Source organism: Eschrichtius robustus, chromosome 2 (genome assembly GCF_028021215.1).
Source record: "Eschrichtius robustus isolate mEscRob2 chromosome 2, mEscRob2.pri, whole genome shotgun sequence".
Lineage (NCBI taxonomy): Eukaryota > Metazoa > Chordata > Mammalia > Artiodactyla > Eschrichtiidae > Eschrichtius > Eschrichtius robustus.
The window spans coordinates 7,605,821-7,628,168 of NC_090825.1; the positions used below are offsets into that span (position 1 = coordinate 7,605,821).

At 42.6% G+C, this 22,348-nt stretch overlaps 1 protein-coding gene across 1 annotated transcript in view; it reads right to left on the minus strand.

The window, feature by feature from the left end:
* The window catches only part of SEMA5A (semaphorin 5A), a 492,176-nt gene that overhangs the window by 118,389 nt on the left and 351,439 nt on the right, over positions 1-22,348 (minus strand). Inside the window, exons 9-11 of the mRNA XM_068531877.1 lie at positions 21,057-21,342; positions 16,182-16,317; positions 5,731-5,935 (exon numbers count right to left, since the gene is read on the minus strand). Of these exons, the coding sequence (XP_068387978.1) occupies positions 5,731-5,935; positions 16,182-16,317; positions 21,057-21,342 (627 nt within the window). The remainder of the gene's footprint in view (positions 1-5,730; positions 5,936-16,181; positions 16,318-21,056; positions 21,343-22,348) is intronic.

Genomic DNA, 22,348 nt, shown 5'->3' on the forward strand with positions numbered 1-22,348 from the left:
GAGATTTTCATTTTGTGGCATGTCTGCCTGTTTTCTTTATTCCTGGTTGAATATAATACTCTTGATTCATATTTTCTTTTTTTTTTTTTTTTCAGAATATTTTAGACCACATTTCACAGATTTATGCAGTCAGAGAGTGTTCTGGAACCACCTAACTTTTTTTTCCATTTGTAGGTATTTTTTTCTCCTGAGTACCTGAATAATTCTTTCTTTACTTTTGCAATTTAAAGACTTAACCTGACTACATTCAGTGTTCTTTTATTCTGAGTCAATATTGCTCAAATATGGTGTGCTTTGAAATGTACAGCCTCAATTCTTCCTTTTATTTCAGAGAAATCATTCCTGGTAATTTTGTCTGTCCCTGCCTAGACCACCAAGTTCTATTACATATGATTTCTGACTTTTTTTTTAGCCTGATATATTTTAATCATTCTGTATCAGCTTGCTGCATCCTAAAATATTTTCTTTCAAATCAAGTCACATCTGTTTTGCTAACTAGTTAGCAAATCATACCAGCAACTACGGAGATGAACTGTAAACATGTCTGCTCCGCTCATATTGGATAACAGATTTTATATCTGCATCACAAACAATTAGAAATCAATCACAATAATGTCAGGGCCCAAGCACAGAGAGAGGCAAGGTACATTTATTATAGAGAAGTGATTCTAAGTTAAAAAAAAAAAAAAAAAGAAAGAAACAAAACAAAACTATAATTTCCTCTAGAATAGCAGTACTTAAATATGGAGCAGAAATGCCCAGCATTGAGTTGATCTGGGATCCTGTTAGAAACACCCCACTCTCTGTGCTGAATCAGAATCTCATGGGGTTGGGCTCAGGAACCCGCATTTCTCATGCCCTCGAGGTGAGTCTTAGCCATGCCCTCGTTGAACAGACACTGGTCTAAAATAGCGCTCCAGAAATAAGAAGGGTTTGAGTTAAGGGAATAAACAGTTATGGGAAAAAGAAAAAAATGGTTAGCAGAGGTGGCAGAGGGTTCAAAACTATAGAACGTGATACCTGAACAAAAGCAACAAAGCATATGGGAGAAGGAGCAGATTGGTAGACATATTGGAATTGAGATCAAGTGAAAATAAAGTAACATATTTCACCCTAGAGAGGACAGTAGAAACTCTGAAACTCAATGGTATTTCCAGGGAGATACCATAGAATTAGAACAACCATAGCTAAGGGCAGAGCAACAGCCATAGGTGAGGGGCAGAGAGAACACATGGAGCTGGCAAAGGAATATCGCAGAGGGAGAAGTGCCAGAAGAGACAGGGTTCCGCAAATCAAGATTCCCAGAATACGCCGATGGTCAACATGATGCTAATTTTATCTTTGTAGAGAGGAACTGAGCAGCTGTTTGGATATAAGACACAGCCACTTATAGATCTCCAGTCATAAATATCCTAAAGGAGTTACCATTGCCATTTTGCGTCCTGCTCTGAGAAGACCTTCAAAGGAATAACTTACAAAGTATTAGCACAGTCATGGCCCAGATAATGTGCCTAACCGCCGCCGGATTTCCAACAGGAGAGAGATGGGAGTAGCATGAAAACAGACCCAGAAGGGGTCCGGGAAAGGCTGTTTGACTCAGGGGGGTGGTCCCTGAGTCAAACAGGCCCTGAGTCAAACAGCCTTCCCTGGTGGCCAGCAGGGAAATGCCATTCAAGCTGCAAGAAGCAAAGTGAACTGCACAATGAACAGAGGTTTTTTCACTTCAATTTTTAGATAATACTGACAAATAAAATTAACCAGCTTTCAAATGGCCATGGATAGGTGTTCTCCAATTCGTGCTTATTCAAGTAAACTCTAGGTGAGAGAAAATAAGTTATTACAAAACCTGATTCCCAAGCCCAAGATATCAAACTGATTTTATTAGCAAGTTAGGAAGTATTCCATCTTCACATTCACTGCTTGTGAATGTTACCCTCATGCCCTGTCGGCTGAGTACTTGTTAATTCCTGAATAAGGTACAGCATGTGGACTCAGTTTATTCTCAAATGTATCCAAGGTTTGACTTGATGTAAACTACTTGGGCAAGGTATAAATAAAAGGCCACATAAACATCAGCCTTCTGAATTTTAAAGGTCAAATTCTGTAATCTTTGTCATCCCTACTTGTTAGGAGTTGTTCAGCTCTTAGCAGGTTTAGTTAAAACAGACTGGCGTTTTTGGATATTCTTTCTAATATTCCATTTTTACATTTCAATGCCTTGGAAATAAAGAAGAAAGCTATCTGCTGGATCATTAAAAATGATATCCTTTAAAGCTAAATTTTATTCTGAATTAAAACTTGTAAAAGAAGAGATCACCTTCAAAATGTATTCATCAGTGCTATAAGAGATAAACGAAAAGATCCAGAACTTGGTTGAGACATGAAATTTGTACTTTAAGAGGTTCTAAAGTTAGAATCATCAAGCTAGTCTAAACAAACTTCAATACCATCTATGTATCCAGATGCTAGGAGAACTCTGCATGTCTGCCCTGAGTCCCTGAGTCATGTGGTTGGGAGCAGGGCTCTCTTTGGGACCCCGTGTATCCATGGTTATTTCCCTGCTGGAAGGGGCCTTCACTCACTGCAAAACCCCTTCCCCTTGAGTTTAATAAACAACCTGACTACTGAGTCATGGAAACTGCAGAAGAGTTCTATGTATGGCATCGTTCCCTATAATCCCATCCTGTGATTGCTGTTAGTAACATCTTTCTATGCCATGACTGATTTTACAAACAGGCAGTAGATTAAAACAAAAGCAACAAATCAGGTCTGCAGAACAAAAAAGTGAATCTCTGTAGGACATATTTGCTGAGTGGCTTGCGGTCTATCATTATCAGAATGAGAACTGCAAACCCCGAGCCAGGATCAGACAGCCTGGGGTAACCATAGCTACTTCAGGCTGAGCTAATCCCCTAGCTTTAGCGTGGGAGGGGATGGGAACCGGCGGGGGAGGGGAAGAGCAGCAGCCCAATCATGAGATCATTCAAAACAGACTTGAGCAAGCAAGTTTCTAGAAGGCTGTACTGTTTAAAAAGCCACAGATGTTGACTATAATTTAATCTCAGATTGGTAATTTATCTATGTTGTTCTGTTGGAATTTGATTTAGATTCTGTTCAAACATGTTGTTTGTGATAAAAATCCTCAAATATTTTACCCCAGAGGCCATGTTTTAAGTTGATAGAACAAGTTGCTCATTGCTATGGACTGAATGTGAGTGTCCTCCCAAAATTCACACTGAAGCCCTAATCTTCAAAGCAATGATATTTGGAGGTGGGGCCTTTAGGAGGTAATTAGGTCATGAGGGTGGAGCCCCATGACGGGATTAGTGCCCTTATAAGAAGAGACAGGAGAGAGATGATCTCTGTCTCCACCAAGTGAGGACACAGCAAGAAGACGGCCATCTACAAACCAATAAGCACAATGGAAACAAACATGACCTTCCCATGGCCTTGGTTGTGGACTAGGTCAGGTTTCTCAAGTTGAGGCCATAGGCTGCTCTGTGCTGACCTACCCAGGCCTGCTCAGGACCAGACCATCTCCCTTCACCATCCCTCCTCCAAGTACTGATGAGGAACTCAACAGCCTCCTAGATTTCCAAGAGGACTCTATTCTCTGTGGCATCAACCAGAACATTTATGGGAAAAAATAAAATAGGAAAATTTTGGAAAGGTCCATTTCATTCATTCCTCAAGCTACCACACCCTATGGGGGAATGAAGATGAAAATAGCAGAAAAAGGGTCGTGGTTCCTTCTTAGACTCTGGTGAGCAAGATAGACACTGTGATGGGAATTCCTTATCTGCTCTTAAAACAGACTTGAGGTCCCATCCCCTCAGGCTACCACATCAATCTTCTACAGGCCTTCACTGAATAGCTTCCGGAAGCCTTGCTCATGGTAGCTGTTTCCCCCTAACCTCCTCCATGCTCCCTCCCCGTCCCCCACTCCTCCCTCAGACTGACCTTTAGAGGTACCAGTGGCCTCCTTTGGTGATGCAGTGGTCACATCTCTGTCCTTAGCTGAGCTGACCACACAGCAGCACCGGCCACAGCTGACCACTGCTGCATCTGCCTCTTTGGCTGTGTCCCTCCTTGTGCAAAGCCAGCTCTTCCTCCTTGGTCAGCTCTAAGCTTAACCTCATCGGCCAAGCACAGGAGCCTTCCTAGCTCTCCTACCACATCACTTTAGTCACACCCACTGCATAAGCGTGGCATCACTTCTCATGATTTCCTTAGTGGTTGGTTCGTTATGTGCTGTCCCCGTAGGAATATAGAGCAAGACGCTGCCGGTCTGCTCATCATCTCACTCATCAGTGCTCAGATGAACCGTGAAATAGTAAAAGCTCAGTAAATCTTAGCAACTTTGTAAATAAAATTAACCAACTGATGGATATAAGATATTATTCACAACAACAGTGGACACCGTTTTCTATGAAAAAGTGCCAACTATACAAAACACTGGACAGAGGATGTAGGGATGGGGTGGACTTCATAAAGTGAGATTTTTTATATGGGAGGACCTGAAGCAAGACAGAGCTGGGCAAGTTTGTAAAACTAAGACCCAGCCATGAGGCCGGCCTCGGGCACCCGGTGCTGTTCACGTAATGAACAGAGATGGAACCTGCCTTCAACAGGTGAGTTACTGTGGAAACCGAAGAGGTCTAGTTGTCACTGATAATTTGTTAAGCATTGTTGCCTGTGTTTTCTGTAAAATATTTTCTTATTTATGCCCCCAAACATATTCTTCAGAATGCTTCTACCTACAATCCTACAACAGGAATATATTGCTGTGAGCACTGTTTGTAAACCAACTGGAAATCATATGACAATCTCAGGATAATATTTCACCAGACAATGTCCTCTAACAAATTTCACTGTCTTAAATTATCTGAATTAAAATGGTCTTGCCAAGAAAAGATGTATTTTATGAGTAGTTGAGAAATACTAGTTAAGAAATCAGTATTTACAATAGCCAAGACATGGAAACATCCTGTCCATCAACAGATGAATGGATAAAGATATGATTATATATATATACAATGGAATATTACCCAACCATAAAAAAGAGTGCAATAATGCCATTTGCAGCAACATGGATGGACCTAGAGATTATCATACTAAGCAGAGTAAGTCAGAAAGAGAAAGACAAATACCATATATTACTTATATGTGGAATCTAAAACACAACACAAATGAACATATCTATGAAACAGCAACCAACTCACAGACATAGAGAACAGACTTGTGGCTGCCAAGGGGGAGGGGGGGGTGAAAGAGGGAAGGATTAGGAGTTTGGGATTAGCAGATCCAAACTAGTATACATATTATGGATAAACGACAAGGTCCTACTGTATAGCACCAGGAGCTATATTCAATATCCTGTGATAAACCATAATGGAAAAGAACACAAAGAAGAATACACACACACATATATAACTGAATCACTTTGCTGCACAGCAGAAATTAACACAACATTGTAAATCAACTATACTTCAATGAAATTGAAAGAAAGAAATCAGGCATTGCTTTTCCAATAAAAATTATAACTAACACAGTGAAAAAAGATGATAAGATTATTTTCAGAGGATGACGAAGATAAGGAAGCATTCTGGGCTTTGCGGCTTGGAGGAAAGAAGACAGGCCCAAAGCTTGACATTGAGATCTCGTGTTTAGAATTTAAAACACAAAATCAGGAGATGATAGAAAGCTCCTCAGAGGAGGGCGAGCCCCTACCTGTGGCCAAATAAATGATGTGGATGAGTGTGTCCCTGCCCTGCACCAGGTCGACGGCCACGTGGGAAAAGCGGCTGTTGTCCTCCATGAAGGAGGGCACTGCAGTCACTGGTTGCACCACCTCATGCATCAGGATGAACTTCTGAGCGTCCTGCAGGTTCCTTTCCGTCAGGTTCACATACAGGCCCTGGTCCACGGTGCCGCACTGCAGAAGAAGACATGCCGTTACTGGAACCAGCCACCCCAGCTGAAGGGCGACTGGGAATCTGAACACCTGAGTGGGCCAATGTGCTCCCTTCTCCATTTCCGCCAAAGTCTCCATCCTTGGTGTTCCTCCCATTTTAGGTTTGAGCTTGTTATATTTGGGGAGTCTCTCCACTCCCATCATAAATGAACAATGAGAACAAATGAACTTATCTACGAAACAGAAGCAGACTCACAGACTTAGAGAACCAACTTATGGTTACCGGGGGGGATGGGTGGGGGGAGGGATAGTCAGGGAGTTTGTGACTGACATGTACACACTGCTATATTTAAGACGGATAACTAACAAGGACCTACTGGATAGCACAGGGAACTCTGCTCAATGTTGTATAACAACCTAAATGGGAAAAGAATTTGAAAAAGAATAGATACGTGCATATGTTTAACTGAATCACTTTGCTGTACACCTGAAACTATCACAACATTGTTAGCCAACTACACTCCAATATAAAATAAAAAGTTAAAGAAAATAAATGAATGACCAGAAGCTTGAAAAAAATGGAGTAGAAGTTGTTGCTAACTTCAGTTCTAACAGCATATACAGAAAATCTCCTCATCACCTGTGGAGTCTCTTGGGAGCTGTCTGACCAAGCACACATTATTCAATCTGTCAGATAAATCAGGTTCCCAGATGGAAAACACAGCAATCAAATGCATCACGTAGATTTGCTAGTTTTCCTTGGAATGGCGGGTTTATAAGAAAGATATGGATTCCACGGAGACAGAATTAGGTCATTTTAATCTGTAAACTATGTGATATTGTTCTACTGTCTTTTACATGGGCTACAAGACACTGTGCTGGCCTTATTGCTTTGTGCTCATATTCTGAGCTAGAAAAAGCAAAAAATTCACAGAGTCGAGCACCAAGAAAAAACATGGGGCAGGGGAGCAAAACTTTCCACCCCAAAATGTCTCTCTGGCATGTGGATTATCTCGAGCTGAAAACAACGAAGGCCCAATAGACTCAGGAAGAAACTTTGACCTTCCCCCTAAATGCCTAAAAAATTTAGATGGAGGGCCTGTTCCTGGAACAGAGCTATCTCCAGAGATATCAGCAAAGAATATGGGCTAAGCGTGGTGGGAGAAACTCAGCAGGGCCTAGAGATCAGAGCCCCCTCTGGGTCCCATTGTCTCTGTAGGCCCAGCAAACACTTATTTACAAAGCATTTGCTTTTCTATCTCCAGGTCAATTGCTCTCCTCCCCTTTGAAGTCTCAAACCACTACCCTCAACATGCTCCTTCATCTATAGCTAAAGATGGTATTTAAGATGAGGGTTTCGGCCACTTGGGTGAGTTACTCAGTTTTCCTGGGTCCCTCCCATGTATATGTGTTACTAAACTTTTGTTGGATTTTCTCCTGTTAATCTGTCTCATGTCAATTTAATTCTTAGACTGGTCAGAAGAACCTAGAAGGGCAGAGGAAACTTTCTTTCTCCCCAACAGTGATGAATTTTCAAGAGGAGAGGGGAGTAAGATATAGGAAGTGAAGAAGGAAGGGAGATGGGCAGAGAGAAGAGTGTAAAGGAAGAAATCAGAAGGAAATAGGAAGGAAGGAAGAAGATTCTCAGGTAGAAGAAATACCACGAAGAGGAATCTGTGATACACAGGGAAAAAAAAATTAGGCCTGAAAATTGCTGAGAATTAAATTCAGAGCCGTGCTGCGAAAAGGCTGGCAGGTGTTATGTAGGATGGTCCTGGGCAAGGATGAGGTTGAAAGAGGGGTAGAAGAGCAAGCAAAGCTTTCTTGGGGCAGAACATAGAATCAGAAAATTATCACCAAGCTTTCTCATTTCTTTCATGAACTTTAAATTGTGGTACCCATAAAGGCTGATCCTCGGCAGAACTTGATAGAAGTAGGTTTGATGGAAATGAATTTCCCTGTTCATACCATCTGAAACTACCTTTATAACATGTCATTTCTAATACTTGGTTTTATAATAGGTTAGAGGTGCAAAAGTATAAGATGGAAATGGCTTTTTAAGAATAGATGGTATTTTTGTAGCACTTGATAAAATATCCTACATGCCATAAAATGATAGGCTGATTTAGAATTAAAGTATCTTGGAGCAAAATGGATTCCAAGACTGGTCCAATGCTTAGTTTAATGTCACACCCTTGCAGGGGGCCCCAGGTACCAGGTGGTGGGATGGTCAGGTGAAGGTGAAGGGCACAGCTCCGTGGTCTCAGGTGAGGCCCTGCCTCTCGGCCTCTGCCTCTTTACCTATAAGGTGGCTAGAAAAACACTTCCTCTGCTCCCTTCACAGGGCTGCTGTGAGGCCAACTGAGACTATCACTGGAGAGCATTTGTAAATTAATTGAAAGTGCCTGTAAGGGCCAAGGAACAAGGCCCTGTGCCTGGCACAGAGAAGCCATTCAAACAATGGTAAATGGTCAATGCGTCCCTCTAGTAGCAGGGCAGCAATTCTATGGGCCATTGAGCTGCAGGGGCCAGAGGGAATGAATGAATAAATAAAGGGAGGAAGGAATCAGTGGGTGAATACATAGCAGTTGTATTGGGGCAGGGGGGCGTGCCAGGAGATTTTTACATAATTAACGTGTTTAACAGTAACATTTGGAGGACAGAGACATTGCCTGTTGACAAATGTGTTACTAAATGCTCTGAAGTCTATCCAGGTGAGTTCTAGTTCTGAGAGTGACAGTGTTTGGAGGTTTTCTATTCCTGAAATCAGCAGCAATACTTAAGTCACAGGTAGCGATGAGCAATCTGCCTGCTGGGTGAAGTTTTACATGCAGGTTTTGTTTTCTATGCACCGTGTAAAAAATTGGCATCAGAAAAATCAGGAGACATAATATAAAACTGAGGACCTCAGGCTGCTCTTGAAGAATCTGGGGACCTAAGTGACGCAGAGGCCTGGGTGGGCTGGGTCTTCAGAGCAGGAACCCCGACAGCTCCTTGTCGTTTTCACGACGCTTTATCTGACTTAAATCAGCAACCTGAATTGTCACTGTGATATTGTGATTTATAATAAGAAATATATATTTGGTCTTTGTCCCTGTAGCTCCTAAAACCCTTGAAATTTCCTAAGGGATGAGAGCAATACAGGTGTCTTCTGTTATGTTAATGAGGTGACTTTTGGACCTCACCTAATGATGGGGGCTAGTCCTCAGGGGACCCAACCATGTGACTAGAGGGTTGGAACTTTCAGTCCCACCACCCTGGGCTCCAGGAAGGAGAAAGGTGCTGGAGGTTGGATCCATCACCGATGACCAAATGATTTAATCAATCACACCTATAGGGAAGCCTCCATAAAAACCCCAAAGGATGGAGCTCTCAGAGCTACCAGGTTGGTGAACAAGTGGAGGTTCAGGGAGCCCCACCTCAGAAAGAGTTCCACACCCTTTCCCCATACCTTGCCCTACTTGCCCTGTGAAACTCTTCCACCTGGCTCTTCCTGAGTTGTGTCCTTTATAATAAACCAGTGATCTAGTAAGTAAAATGCTTGAGTTCTGTGAGCCTCTCTAGCCAATTAACGAACCTAACGAACCTTGGAATGTCCCACCTGTAGCCCACAGGTCAGAAGCATGGGTAACTACCTGGACTTCAGAATGGCGTCTGAAGTGGGGCTCAAGGGCAGGGTCTTGCAGGACTGAGCCCTCCACCTGTCAGATCTGACGCTACCTCTGGGTGAACAGTGTCAGAATTGAGTTGACTTGTTGGACACCCAGCTGGTGTTGGAGAATTGCTTGGTGGTGTGGGAAAAAAACCCACAGGTTGGAACCGACTGACAAAATCTTTAGCCAAGAACTGGTTTTAAACTATACTCTATACTCTACAATGTCCTGGTTTCTTTTGCCAGTCTATAATGAATATCTCACCCAAGGATTCTTTTTCAAACATTTTGAAAGCCATTTAAATTTATAGCATATATTTATTGGATCATAAGGAACCCACTTAGCTCTCTAATGGGCTGCAAATTTTCCCACTGTGCCTTATACACCGGGCTCCCGCAGTGTCTGTGTGACACCCCGGCTACTCTGTGCAAGAGGAAAACAATAAAAATAGTAAAAACACAGCCATCGCCCTCCTGTGGCTTTCCATCCATAATGGTTGTCTTGCTAACACCTCTGAAAGTAATAAGATCAATACTTGTACTAATTCTTAATACAATAATACTTGCATTCTTGTTTATTTTCTTCAAGGGTGACAGATCCATCCTCATCCTAGCTTGCCAACCCTTGGTGGGCAAGTCCACGATCACCTAGCTTCATGCTGAGAGGGCCTGATTTTGGTGGTACCTTTCCTCCCATCTTGCTGCAAACATGTATCCTGTACCAAAGGGTGATGGCTTGGCCAAGTTCCTTCATCTGGTCCTCCAGCAGTGGCCTCCTCGTCTGCCTGACCACTTTTGAGGGTCTGTTTTCCATTTTGGCTCCATCACTTTTTTTTGTTTTTTTTAATAAATTTATTTATTTATTTATTTATTTATTTATTTATTTATTTATTTATGGCTGAGTTGGGTCTTCGTTTCTGTGCAAGGGCTTTCTCTAGTTGTGGCGAGCGGGGGCCACTCTTCATCGCGGTGCACGGGCCTCTCACTATCGCGGCCTCTCTTGTTGCGGAGCACAAGCTCCAGACGTGCAGGCTCAGTAGTTGTGGCTCACGGGCCCAGTTGCTCCGCAGCATGTGGGATCTTCCCAGACCAGGGCTCGAACCCGTGTCCCCTGCATTGGCAGGCAGATTCGCAACCACTGCGCCACCAGGGAAGCCCGGCTCCATCACTTTTGATTGGTGGCAATCAAAACCACCAGAGTCTGTCCCACTGCAGGTGTGCCACTGGATCTGAATAATGTTTTCTGGAAGTGACTGGTGCTTTTCCTAGTGAGGGCTCAGAGCCTGGGTGACTTTGGGGACTGCAGCCTCTAACAGGGCAGTCTTTCAGAGCACCACCTACCGTGGTTTCTAGATTGCAACTGATAAAAATAATACTTTGTTTTGTTTTGTTATTGTTTTCAATTGAGATTTCTGTATCAAATTCGAAACAGATTTCAAATCTTGAAAAATTATGCATTGTTCCTCCTAACCCATTCTTCCTCCTAAACCTGAATCATGTTTCTGCTCTCCTAATTAATTAGCTACTTCTAGTACATAAGTACTGCATAAAATTCCAAATATCAGTAGGCAAACAATAATAAAAAAAATCTAACCACTTCTAACTGTTGGTTATTGCAAACATAAGGTCCTTTATACACAACTAGTGGAGGGATCCTTAATTCAAAACATATTCCCACCCTATGCCTGCCTAGATGGTCTCATGGAAGTTAGTAAGGTTGCCTTAAGTTAGCACGGTTATCAAGTATGGTAAACCGAAAGAAAACATTTGGTACCTACTTGCACCAGGAATTATACAAAGAATCACCATAATCTATAACTTTAGTTCCATGCAAATCTTTTTTTTTTTTACCAAGACTTATTATAACACTTTATTATTCGAGGCAGTATGGTATTGGCATAAGGGTAGACACATAAATCAATGAAGTAGAACAGAGTCCAGAAACGGATCCTTACATATATGGACACATGATTAGTGAAAAAAGTTGTACCAGATAGTGGCGGGGAGAGGCATTTCCACTGCCCTACAAAACTGGTTCTGGGCCAATTGGATATCCACCAAGAAAAAAAAAAAAAAAATCTCGACTCTCAGCTCACACTATACTCAAAAATTATTTTCAGTTGGATTGTAAATCTAAAAGTAACAGTTAAAACAATAAAGATTCTAGGGAAATAATAGGAGAATATCTTCATGAGCTAGGAATAGGGAAAGATTTCTAGGAAAAGATCAAAAAATTACTTTAAAAAACAAACATACTGGTATCAAGAGTAGAAGATATCTGAAAAATTAATTCCTCAGAGGAAAACCAAAAAAAAAATCCAAATATAAAATTTAGGTGTATAAATTAACTTCCAACTTCAAATTTTTTAAATATGTACCTCTTAACTCCTATAATAAATATTTTAAAATATAAAAAAATCTTTTATCCCAATAACCATAATCCAGAACCTCAATATTTTATTTTTTCTCTGATTGGATTGGGATGACAGATCGACCTTTCTAACTAGAAATCAAGGTCATATCAATTCACTAACACCCTTTCAGTCTTCAGTAGCTTTTATCTAAATTTCAAATATGGATCATTGGCTTTAATATTAAGTGGAGCTTGTTACTGAATAATGTTTGTCTGATGCTGATAATTATACTTCCGTATTTCAAATATATCATCTCCTGACAATCTGTTAGGGTACAGAAAGATGGCTGAACCCTTACTTTTATCTTATCTTTCATGACTTTTATTTTTATATGATTTTGCAACATATGTAATAAATCAGTAATGTTAGAAATATAGAATATTAAAAGTAAATACATGGATAAACAACAAGGTCCTACTGTATAGCACAGGGAACTATATTCAATATCCTATGATAAACCAGAATGGAAAAGAATCTAAAAAAAAAAGAATGTATATATATATATGTATAACTGAACCACCCTGCTGTACAGCAGAAATCAACACAACATTGTTTTTTTTTTTTTAACATCTTTATTGGAGTATAATTGCTTTACAATGGCGTGTTAGTTTCTGCTTCACAGCAAAGTGAATCAGCTATACATATACATACATCCCCATATCTCCTCCCTCTTGGTCTCCCTCCCACCCTCCCTATCCCACCCCTCTAGGTGGTCACAAAGCACCAAGCTGATCTCCCTGTGCTATGCAGCTGCTTCCCACTAGCTATCTATTTTACATTTGGTAGTGTATATATGTCCATGCCACTCTCTCACTTCATCCCAGCTTACCCTTCCCCCTCCCCATGTCCTCAAGTCCATTCTCTACGTCTGCGTCTTTATTCCTGTCCTGCCCCTAGGTTCTTCAGAACCTTTTTTTTTTAAGATTCCATATATATGTGTTAGCATACAGTATTTGTTTTTCTCTGACTTACTTCACTCTGTAGGACAGACTCTAGGTCCATCCACCTCACTACAAATAACTCAATTTCGTTTCGTTTTATGGCTGAGTAATATTCCATTGTATATATGTGCCACATCTTCTTTATCCATTCATCTGTCAATGGACACTTAAGTTGCTTCCATGTCCTGGCTATTGCATATAGTGCTGCAATGAACATTGTGGTACATGACTCTTTTTGAATTATGGTTTTCTCAGTGTATATGCCCAGTACTGGGATTGCTGGGTCGTATGGTAGTTCTATTTTTAGTCTTTTAAGGAACCTCCATACTGTTCTCCATAGTGGCTGTATCTATTTACATTCCCACCAACAGTGCAAGAGGGTTCCCTTTTCTCCACACTCTCTCCAGCATTTATTGTTTGTAGATTTTTTGATGATGGCCATTCTGACTGGTGTGAGGCGATACCTCATTGTAGTTTTGATTTGCATTTCTCTAATGATTAGTGATGTTGAGCATCCTTTCATGTGTTTGTTGGCAATCTGTATATCTTCTTTGGAGAAATGTTTATTTAGGTCTTCTGTCCATTTTTGGATTGGGTTGTTTGTTTTTTTGATATTGAGCTGCATGAGCTGCTTGTAAATTTTGGAGATTAATCCTTTGTCAGTTGCTTCATTTGCAAATATTTTCTCCCATTCTGAGGGGTGTCTTTTCGTCTTGTTTATGTTTTCCTTTGCTGCGCAAAAGCTTTTAAGTCTGTGCAAATCTTAAATTCTACCCAAAGAAGACACACTCAGCTAAGGAAGCTCCCCGCCTGAAAGGCAGGCCATGTTCTGCAGGTTTCATTCATCACACTGCATGGCCCGACTCCCATCTCATAAACGTGAGTAAGCCCTGGCATTATAAAACCAGATGCCGTGGACTCAGGAAATGAGGGGATTTGCTGTGTGCTACAAATATATCCAGACAAAGGGGCTAAAAGTCATCCACTGCCTGGAGTCGGTTAGGCATCACAAAGTTTGTTAAGTCACTGTTCACCGTGAAGACATTTGCAATTGAAACATCAAGACATTAAAAGAACCCTATAAGTATGGTGAGCATCTTTGTTAATTTTTTTTTTTTTTTAAACTTCAGGATTTTACAGTGGACTTTCTTAAAGGGAATGATATATTTCACCTTCATGGTTTTTACAAAGGGCCTTTTTAAACAGTTACATTACCCCAAGATCCAGAGGACACAGGTGGGGTTAAGACGCAGAGACTCAACAATGGAGCAAAGAGAGTCAGTGTTCAGTTAATATTTACATAAACCGTATATATCAGGAAAAGTGACTACTTCATGTTTGGTTCCCACTAAACTGTCAGCTTGCCGAATTTCTTTGTCTAGTACTGAACTTGGTTAGTAGCGAGGCTTGGATAACCAATATAAATCTGATCACTCAGTTTCCTGACTTGTAAGTGGTGCTAATGATGCCCACTTCATAGAGCTGCTGAGAAGAGAAAATAAGACAAAGCACCTAAAATTAAATAATCCTGAAAGAGTCCTCCTTCTTCATTTTATTGATGAAAATTAGGATGGGAGATGCTAAATAATTTTCCCAAGTAAAGCAGTAAGTGGTAAAGTGGACGTGTAAACCCATCCCAATTGCCAGCCCTGTGATCTTTAGGAAAAAAAAACCTCAAAACAATTAGAATTGAATGGTCCCTGCCAAGGTCCAAGTAAAGTGTAAAGTAACTGAACTTTTCCCTACTAGCAGTTTTCTCAAAAGCCAGAGAGGTTTCATGTGTTGGGATGACAAACCCATCAGAATTTGGAGGCCTGGATACAGGACCCAGTTCTAGCACTGATTAGTTACGAAAACTAAAGTTTCTCTCGTCGGAGGAGGTTGAGGCTTTGTATCTGAGGACTGGGGTTGGGAGCCCAGCTTGGCCACTAATCAGCCAGTGTCCTCGGCCTAATTACATGCTCTGAGGTTCAACGGACGCCCATCTCTGTGTGTGGGAGAAGCTGTTACTGATCATAGCACAGTTGCCAGAATGCGACAAGATACATGGGAAGCACTGAGCCCAGTGTCTGGAACTTGGTGGTTCTAAAAATTACACCCATGATGACGATGATGACAATGTTATGAAAGTTCTTCTCAGAAGAAAGGCCCTCAAGGGAAGCCTGCTGTTATGCATGAATGTCTGTGTCTCCCCAAAACTCATATGTTGAAACCCTAACCCTCAGGGTGAAAGTTCTTCTCAGAAGAAAGGCCCTCAAGGGAAGCTTGCTGTTATGCATGAATGTCTGTGTCTCCCCAAAATTCATATGTTGAAACCCTAACCCTCAGGGTGGCTGTATTTGGGGTTGGAGTCTCTAAGTAAGTGACTGAGGTCAAATGAGGTCATAAGGGTGGGCCCCTGATCTCACAGGATTAGTGTCACTCCATGTTCACTGAGGAAAAAAAGCCACATGAGGACACAATGAGAAGGTGGCCATCTACAAGCTAGGAAGGGAGCTCTCACCAGAGAGTGAATTGGTCAGAAGCCTGATCATGGACTTCTAGCCTCCAGAATTGCAAGAAAATAAATTTCCCATCTGTGGTATTTTGTTACGGCAGCCCGAGCTGACTAATACACTTGCTGACCGACCAAACATGAGTAGATGGCTTCATCTCTTTGGGTTTCAGCTTCTTCTGAACATGGGTAGATGGGAGGAGATGATGTACAGAGCCCCTTACAGCTTGAACATGTGGCAATTTTGTGATTTGTACATGAATGGCCTCCACCTGCTCTTTATTCCCTCACAGCTGCCCCATCACATCCCATTCATCCCAAAGGGAAATCTCATCACATTCCCAATTAGAGCTCAAATTCTGTTTGTGCATCTCCACTGCTCTGTGTCCTGGACCCCATTCATTACGGCGTCATTCATTAGGAGTCAGAGCTTCTGGGGACACAGAGTCCACCATCATTAGTACTAATTGAAGCTTGGACTCCCAACCTGCTGCATTATGCTGGCCTTTTTCAGTCCAGGCTCAGGCGTCACAGCTGACAAAAGGCCCATTTTCGGTCGGGCGCCTCAGTAGACAAAAGGTCTCGGTCTGTTTACATGAGACAAGCCGAGTGTGGGGCTGTCCCCAGGGGCTGGGTGGCAGCGGCTCACAGCCGCACTGCGCATGCGCTGGGGGGTTAAATCGCCCCAGCCAGTCTGTCTACACAAGGACTCTGCATGTTGTGTGGGGGGATGATGGGAAGAGTGCCCCTTTGTCCCCAGAATTACCTGGAAGTTGGGGTTAGGGTTGGGATACGGCAGCCAGGCGGACCGAGAACTCTCCTGGTACTTGAAGGGCCCGTTAAAGGCCTGCGAGATGGCGCTGAGGTTGAAGACGCACACGGCGGAGGCGGCAATGCTGTTCCTGGGAGCCGAGGAGGAGAAAGGAGAAGGCAGGTCAGAAAGCCCCGCGGAGACCGCTGTCCTCCCACGGGCCCTGGGTGCCAAGGAAGCGCCTTCTCGGGGAAGACTCACCATCAGTCTCCTAAACACCCCAAGGATGAAGCTGAAGCAGTGAAGGGTGTCCCCCTGGGTTTTCTTTACAGGGGAACAAACACTTCACTCTAGGAACAAGGGTATTTAGCAGTTATGACACTCGTAATCCTGCCAGATGAGATGAATTCACCCAGCCACAAGAGGAGTGACAAAGGCTTTTGAGGAGCTGTATGCTATGCTTTCTGAACTCCTGAAGGGAAAAGACTTTCTCCTCCCGTGGATGGACTCCTCATCAGCCTAGCAGGGCTCTCCCCACCTGTTCATCTGCTTACTTTAGCTGGCAGTGGGGCAAGCTGCTGCTGCTGCTTTTTAGAAAAGCCCCAGATAGTTGTGGTTATATGTTATCCTTTAAAAAAAAAAAAACAACTAAAAGCATTTTGCAAAAAGTGCCTGTCAGAGACACTTCATATATATATATGTATATATAATGTATCAATATATATATGTATTTTTTTTAATTTAAGAAGAATTTTACATTCAAAGGGTCAGAGAGAAACATTTGACACAGCACCGACACAGGACATCTTGAAGCCTTAATTTAGAATTCAAGCTGTGCAGAATTGAAGGCTATAAATGAGAGGCTCTCAGAGTCCCGTGCCCTTTACTAAGTGGAAACAGCAATATTTTTTTGTTGTTAAATAAATCTGCATTGTGAGCTCAGCTATGGTTTTAAAATTTCGTGTTAATGCTTTTAGCCAATAACATGTCTACTTATCCATTTTTTTCCCCGCTGAATCAAAGAAAAAGTCAAGAAACTCCAAAATGGAAATATCTACCTTAAACTTGGTTCATCTGAAAAACACTGAAGAGGTAGGTGGTAGACACCTTCTAAAGGCTTTACAAACTCCAACTCATTTAAGCTTCATAAAGTAGGGGAAATTCACTGATAGGAAATTGGGACCCAGTGAGGTCAAGACATCTGCCCCAAATCACCCAGCCGCTAAATAGGGGAGTTGGACTGAAACTCCAGGTGGGTTGGTACCAAAAAGGGAAATTTTTGAATTCTTTGTGACAGCTCTGTGTGGACGGTAATAAAAAACACCCCCATGGAAGGTTAGAGCCTTGAGAGCAGGGGTACGTGTTCCCTCTGGAAGCTCCAGCACAGAGAAGAGAGTCTGGCGGGAAGACGCGTACCCCTCACTGCCGGCAAATAAACTCATAAACGATAAATATGAACTTATTCACATTGCTAATTTTACGCTTTTTTAAGAAGATAAGTCAAATTGTGTAAGGAAGAATTAGCCTTTGGACATGTGACTGGACTTCAGCGAGAAGTCGAAGACAGCTCTGCTGGAGCAATAATGGTCAGCCAGACCCACAGGAGGGGTTCTACCTGGGGACCAGGTGACCACGTCTTGGCCCTGGCACAGTGACAGTCGAGGGCGGAGTGTTAATAATACCTCCCTGAGCCCTCTGCTAAGTGCCTGAAAGGGAGCATCTTATTTATCACAGGGAACCTCTAGACCCTGAGACCAGCCTGACTTTACAGATGTAGGAACAAAAGCACAGGGAGGTTACTGAACCCAAGTCACAGACTGAGGGGAAGGAAAGCAGGGTTTACACCTGCTTCTCATGGGGCCCGGGGGCTCATGCCTTTGACCCCATTGCTATGCTTCTTCCCAGGAAGGGAAGGAACGTATCGTCTCCCTGTTGGCATCCCATTTCTCAGTTCACTGCGTTCACTCACTCTGAAGGGGGCTGGGCGGGGTCCCTGGTGTCACTCTGGATGTCCCAGTGGCTGTCAGCCTGAGCATCCCTGACAGGTGTTGGTGGACACTTCTTTTTGCCCCCCAGTGAGCTGAGGCCCATCGGTACAGCACTTGTATGCCATGTGCACAACACACACACACACACACACACTTCCCTATTCTCCCTCTGCCCTTTAACTTGCAGTGATCTGAGAAGGCTGGGGAGCAAGGACATGGGTGACTCCGCAGGAGCTCTTCCCCGCGCTTCCTGGGATGGGCCTGCCTGCTAGAACTGCTCACTCACCTTCTCCTGCCTGTCCCTGCACGCAGGGGAGGCCAGCCCAGGTCTAGACTACTGTGACCTTGTGGATGCGTCTGCTTAAAGCTGGGGTCGGTAGTCATAAGCCCATTTGGCTAACAGACCTTCAATCACGTATCGCAAGCTGGCCTCTATCAGTAGTCATGGTGATAACGTGGCCTTCATCTAATGCTCTGTTTTATTTCTTTACTTGTTTAGAGCCCAGGCAGGTAAAAGTGGAGGTAGCTCCCCGGCCCTTGGTGAGCCCAACAATATGGGAACTTAGAGTTTCCTTCCTTAATCTGCTGGAAGCCGCTGGTAGAAAAGTACAGAAGTTCCTCCTAGCTCTTCATCTCCTAAGGAGGGAAGAGAAATCAAAAGTTTCACCCTCCCCCACTCCTACTACTATATTATCTGAGAGCCAGCATTTTTAGATATCCAGGAAAAAAACAGGCAAAACCTTCAGAGATTCTGTTGCAGGAGCGTACCATTTCCTGCAGCCCAACTCATGCCCTAGGGGTTGAGAAAACCCCACAGCACTACAGACAGAATGAGCTGGAAGAGTGAACTTTATCCCCACTCCCCAGTGCGAGGGGCCTTGATGAACATACGGGGACAAACCAGCCCCAGGAGCAAAAGCACCAGAAAGCTTAGCCAGGGCATTCTTAGTCATCAATTCAGAGGTAGGACATAACCGGTACCTCGAACTGTCATTTTCTTTCAATTTGGAGCAAGTCTTACCAAGAATGCAGTCACCTCCCGAGAGGGTAAGAGCAAGGCTGAGACAGGAGAGGGAGCACAGGCAGAACGTATTATGGGATTAGAGATGAAAAGATCAGAAAGTTGTTCCCAAGACCTAGTGAGAATAAGTATTCGAGAGAGAAAGGGAGGTCTAGCAATTCTATTTCTGTTAGTATAGATGCTCCGTATAGGATGATTTCCAACATGATGGGCATTTGCAACACTGAACAACTAATCTGGAATAGTCTGAAACTTATGTTTGCAACCATCCAAATTGACTATCCACCCTCTTGGAATGGACCAGACACAGTACTTTTACAACTTTTTAAATTGTTCGTTTTTGCCTGGAGCCAGGGGAATGAACAGCTCAGTAAGCCAAGCTCCCATTGTGCGTAAAATTGATGTCAACAGAGCAAGCGAACATCCGTCTTGTGCAGCCTATACTACCTCTTAAGCAAGGTTTCGGAAAGCAAATCAACTTCAGAAACTATACACTGATTTTTTTCAAAAGAAACTTATCAAGGAGAGAAAATAACCTCTGGGGTTGAAAACCAGATTTACAGGAAAGGTGGGTGTAGTGGGGTTGGGAGCCGTCCATTTTAGTCTAATTTTCCTAACTTCATGTCAGAAAGAAGACCCTTCACGAGTAAACGTCACTATCAAGCGAACGTTAACACTTTAGCTCAGCTGTAGGAAGAACAGGAGGGGAGAGTAACAAGGAAGTAAGAGGCAGACAAAGGGATTCTTCAGAAATGCAATTCATGGGCAAGCTTCTGATGGCAGAAGAGATGAAGAAGTAAGTTAGCAAGACTGGGGAAGCTGAGGAGACATCACAGGGTGACCGACTGTCCTGGTTCGCCCAGGACCGAGAGGTTTCCCAGGATGCAGGGCAGTCCTCGGTGCTAAAAGCTGTGCAATCCAGGACAAACCCGGATAGTTGGTCATCCCACCCCATGGATCAGCACTTTTAACCCATCCTGATTCATATTCTTTACTTTGGATACAGATATTTGGCTTTTGTCCAAACCATTAGGTCACCAGATAAGAGATTTCAAAGGTGATGCAAAGTAGGACCCCCACTGCAGAATCATCATTCCCACAGCCGACGCTGAGAAAAGTGGAGCTCAGAGCCTCTGTGATTCCTGGGGGTGGGCTGTGGTCTTGTGGAGTCTTAACTCATCAGCTAAGAATGGACATTAAGTGTGGGGTTAATCTACACTCCACCAGACAAAGGGGGAATGAAAGACAGGCAACTTCATATGCTTTGCCTAGTCCAAACAGAAGTACCTCCCCACAAGAAATCAAATGCTGTAATTTTTTACAAAAATATTTAAAAAGTAGAATCATCATTCTAGAAATGCCTAAGTTAGCCATCATCTGGAACAATAGTTTACAATGCAGCTATGGGAAAATGAGAAGGTGCATTTCCTACATGAGCAGGGGTCCAGGTAAGAGTTACATTATCTCAAAGATCAAACTCTCCAGACAACACTGCTTTCATTATGCAGTGACATACGCGTGACGTGACTTGTGTGTAGGGAAAAAAAAGACATCTAATACATTCCAGCATTTCAAAAAGTGCCCAGAGCACACTGGTAAATCAGGAAGGAAAAACTGACAGAGAATAATTTGTCATGATGCTACCATGACATAAGGATAGACCAAAACTTTCTGATTAGCTTTATTTTCCTAATACCAGTCTCAGAAATCGCATCAGTTTTTGTAACATTTAATTCATACTCAAAATTTCTTTTGGCTGTTAGCCCAGTAAAAGAAGAAAGATTACTTTTAAAGCAACTTGTAAACCTCAAAGGTCAGAGAACAGCAGACTCATTCAGAAGGAGTAGAAAAGCAGGGGAGGAATGATTTCCAGTTACGTACACGTTGGTGGTAAAGATGCCGTAGATCAGATCCAGCTCAGGCAGGAAGAAGGTGCCCTGCAGCTCATTGTAGTAGAAAGGGAGCTCGCCAGGGCGGGAGCAGTTGAGACGGGCCTTCATGAACGTGGTCCAGGTGTCCTCCAGCAGGAACCGGCCCCCGATGTCGTTCTTGCAGAGCCGGGCAGCTCGGGAGAACACGGTCTTCCCACAGTCGTGCTCCACGGCATTTTCGCGGAAAAAGAAGTAGGTGAAATTCCCGATGTCATAAGAGGACACGAAGTTTGGTTCTAGAAACAGCAGGAAAGAAGAAAATCTCAACCTACTGGACATCACAGCAAACTCTGCTGGATGTTAGGTAACAACCTAAATGGGAAAAGAATTTGAAAAAGAATAGATACATGTATATGGAGAACTGAATCACTTTGCTGTACACCTGAAACTAACACACTGTTAATCAACTATGCTCCAGTATAAAGTAAGAAGGTAAAAAAAAAACAGGAAAGAAGAAAAGTCTCAACCTACTGGATGGCACAGCAAACTCTGCTCAATATTATGTAACAACCTAAATGGGAAAAGAATTTGAAAAAGAATAGATACACATATATGTATAACTGAATCACTCTGCTGTACACCTGAAACCAACACATTGTTAATCAACTATGCTCCAATATAAATAAAAAGGTAAAAAAAAAAAAAAAAAAAAACAGGAAAGAAGAAAAGTCTCAACGTCCATGTGCTACTTCTTTGTGTCTTGCCTGCTCGGTATTTCTTCCAAGGAGAACTGATTTTGTGCAGAAACCCACGGTTCTTATAGAAGAAACAGGAGGCCCTAAGAGCAACTTAATGGTCTATGTCACTGGGTAGAACTCAGTACATGAGCTCTAAGTGACAGGAAATTGCCAGCGTGATTCCAAACAGCACACATAAGCATCCTGAGTTAAGGCAGGATAAACATCCTGAGTTAAGGCAGCACTTAGGTACATAACATTAATACCACCAAAAATGGGCAGCAAAAATTTGCAATATACTTTAAAGCCATAAATAGTACTTCATTTGTACACTCTTACATAATCTTCAGAAACAGTGGGAGATGAACTGATTTACAAAACAGAAACAGACTCACAGACTTGGAGAATGAACTTGTGGTTACCAGTGGGGGAGGGATAGATTTGGAGTTTGGGATTGACATGTACACACTGCTATGTTTAAAAGAAAATCAATCAATCAATCAATCAATCAATAAAAGATAAAAAAAGAAAGGAAAAATAAATTAGACACAGTGAGAGATTAGCA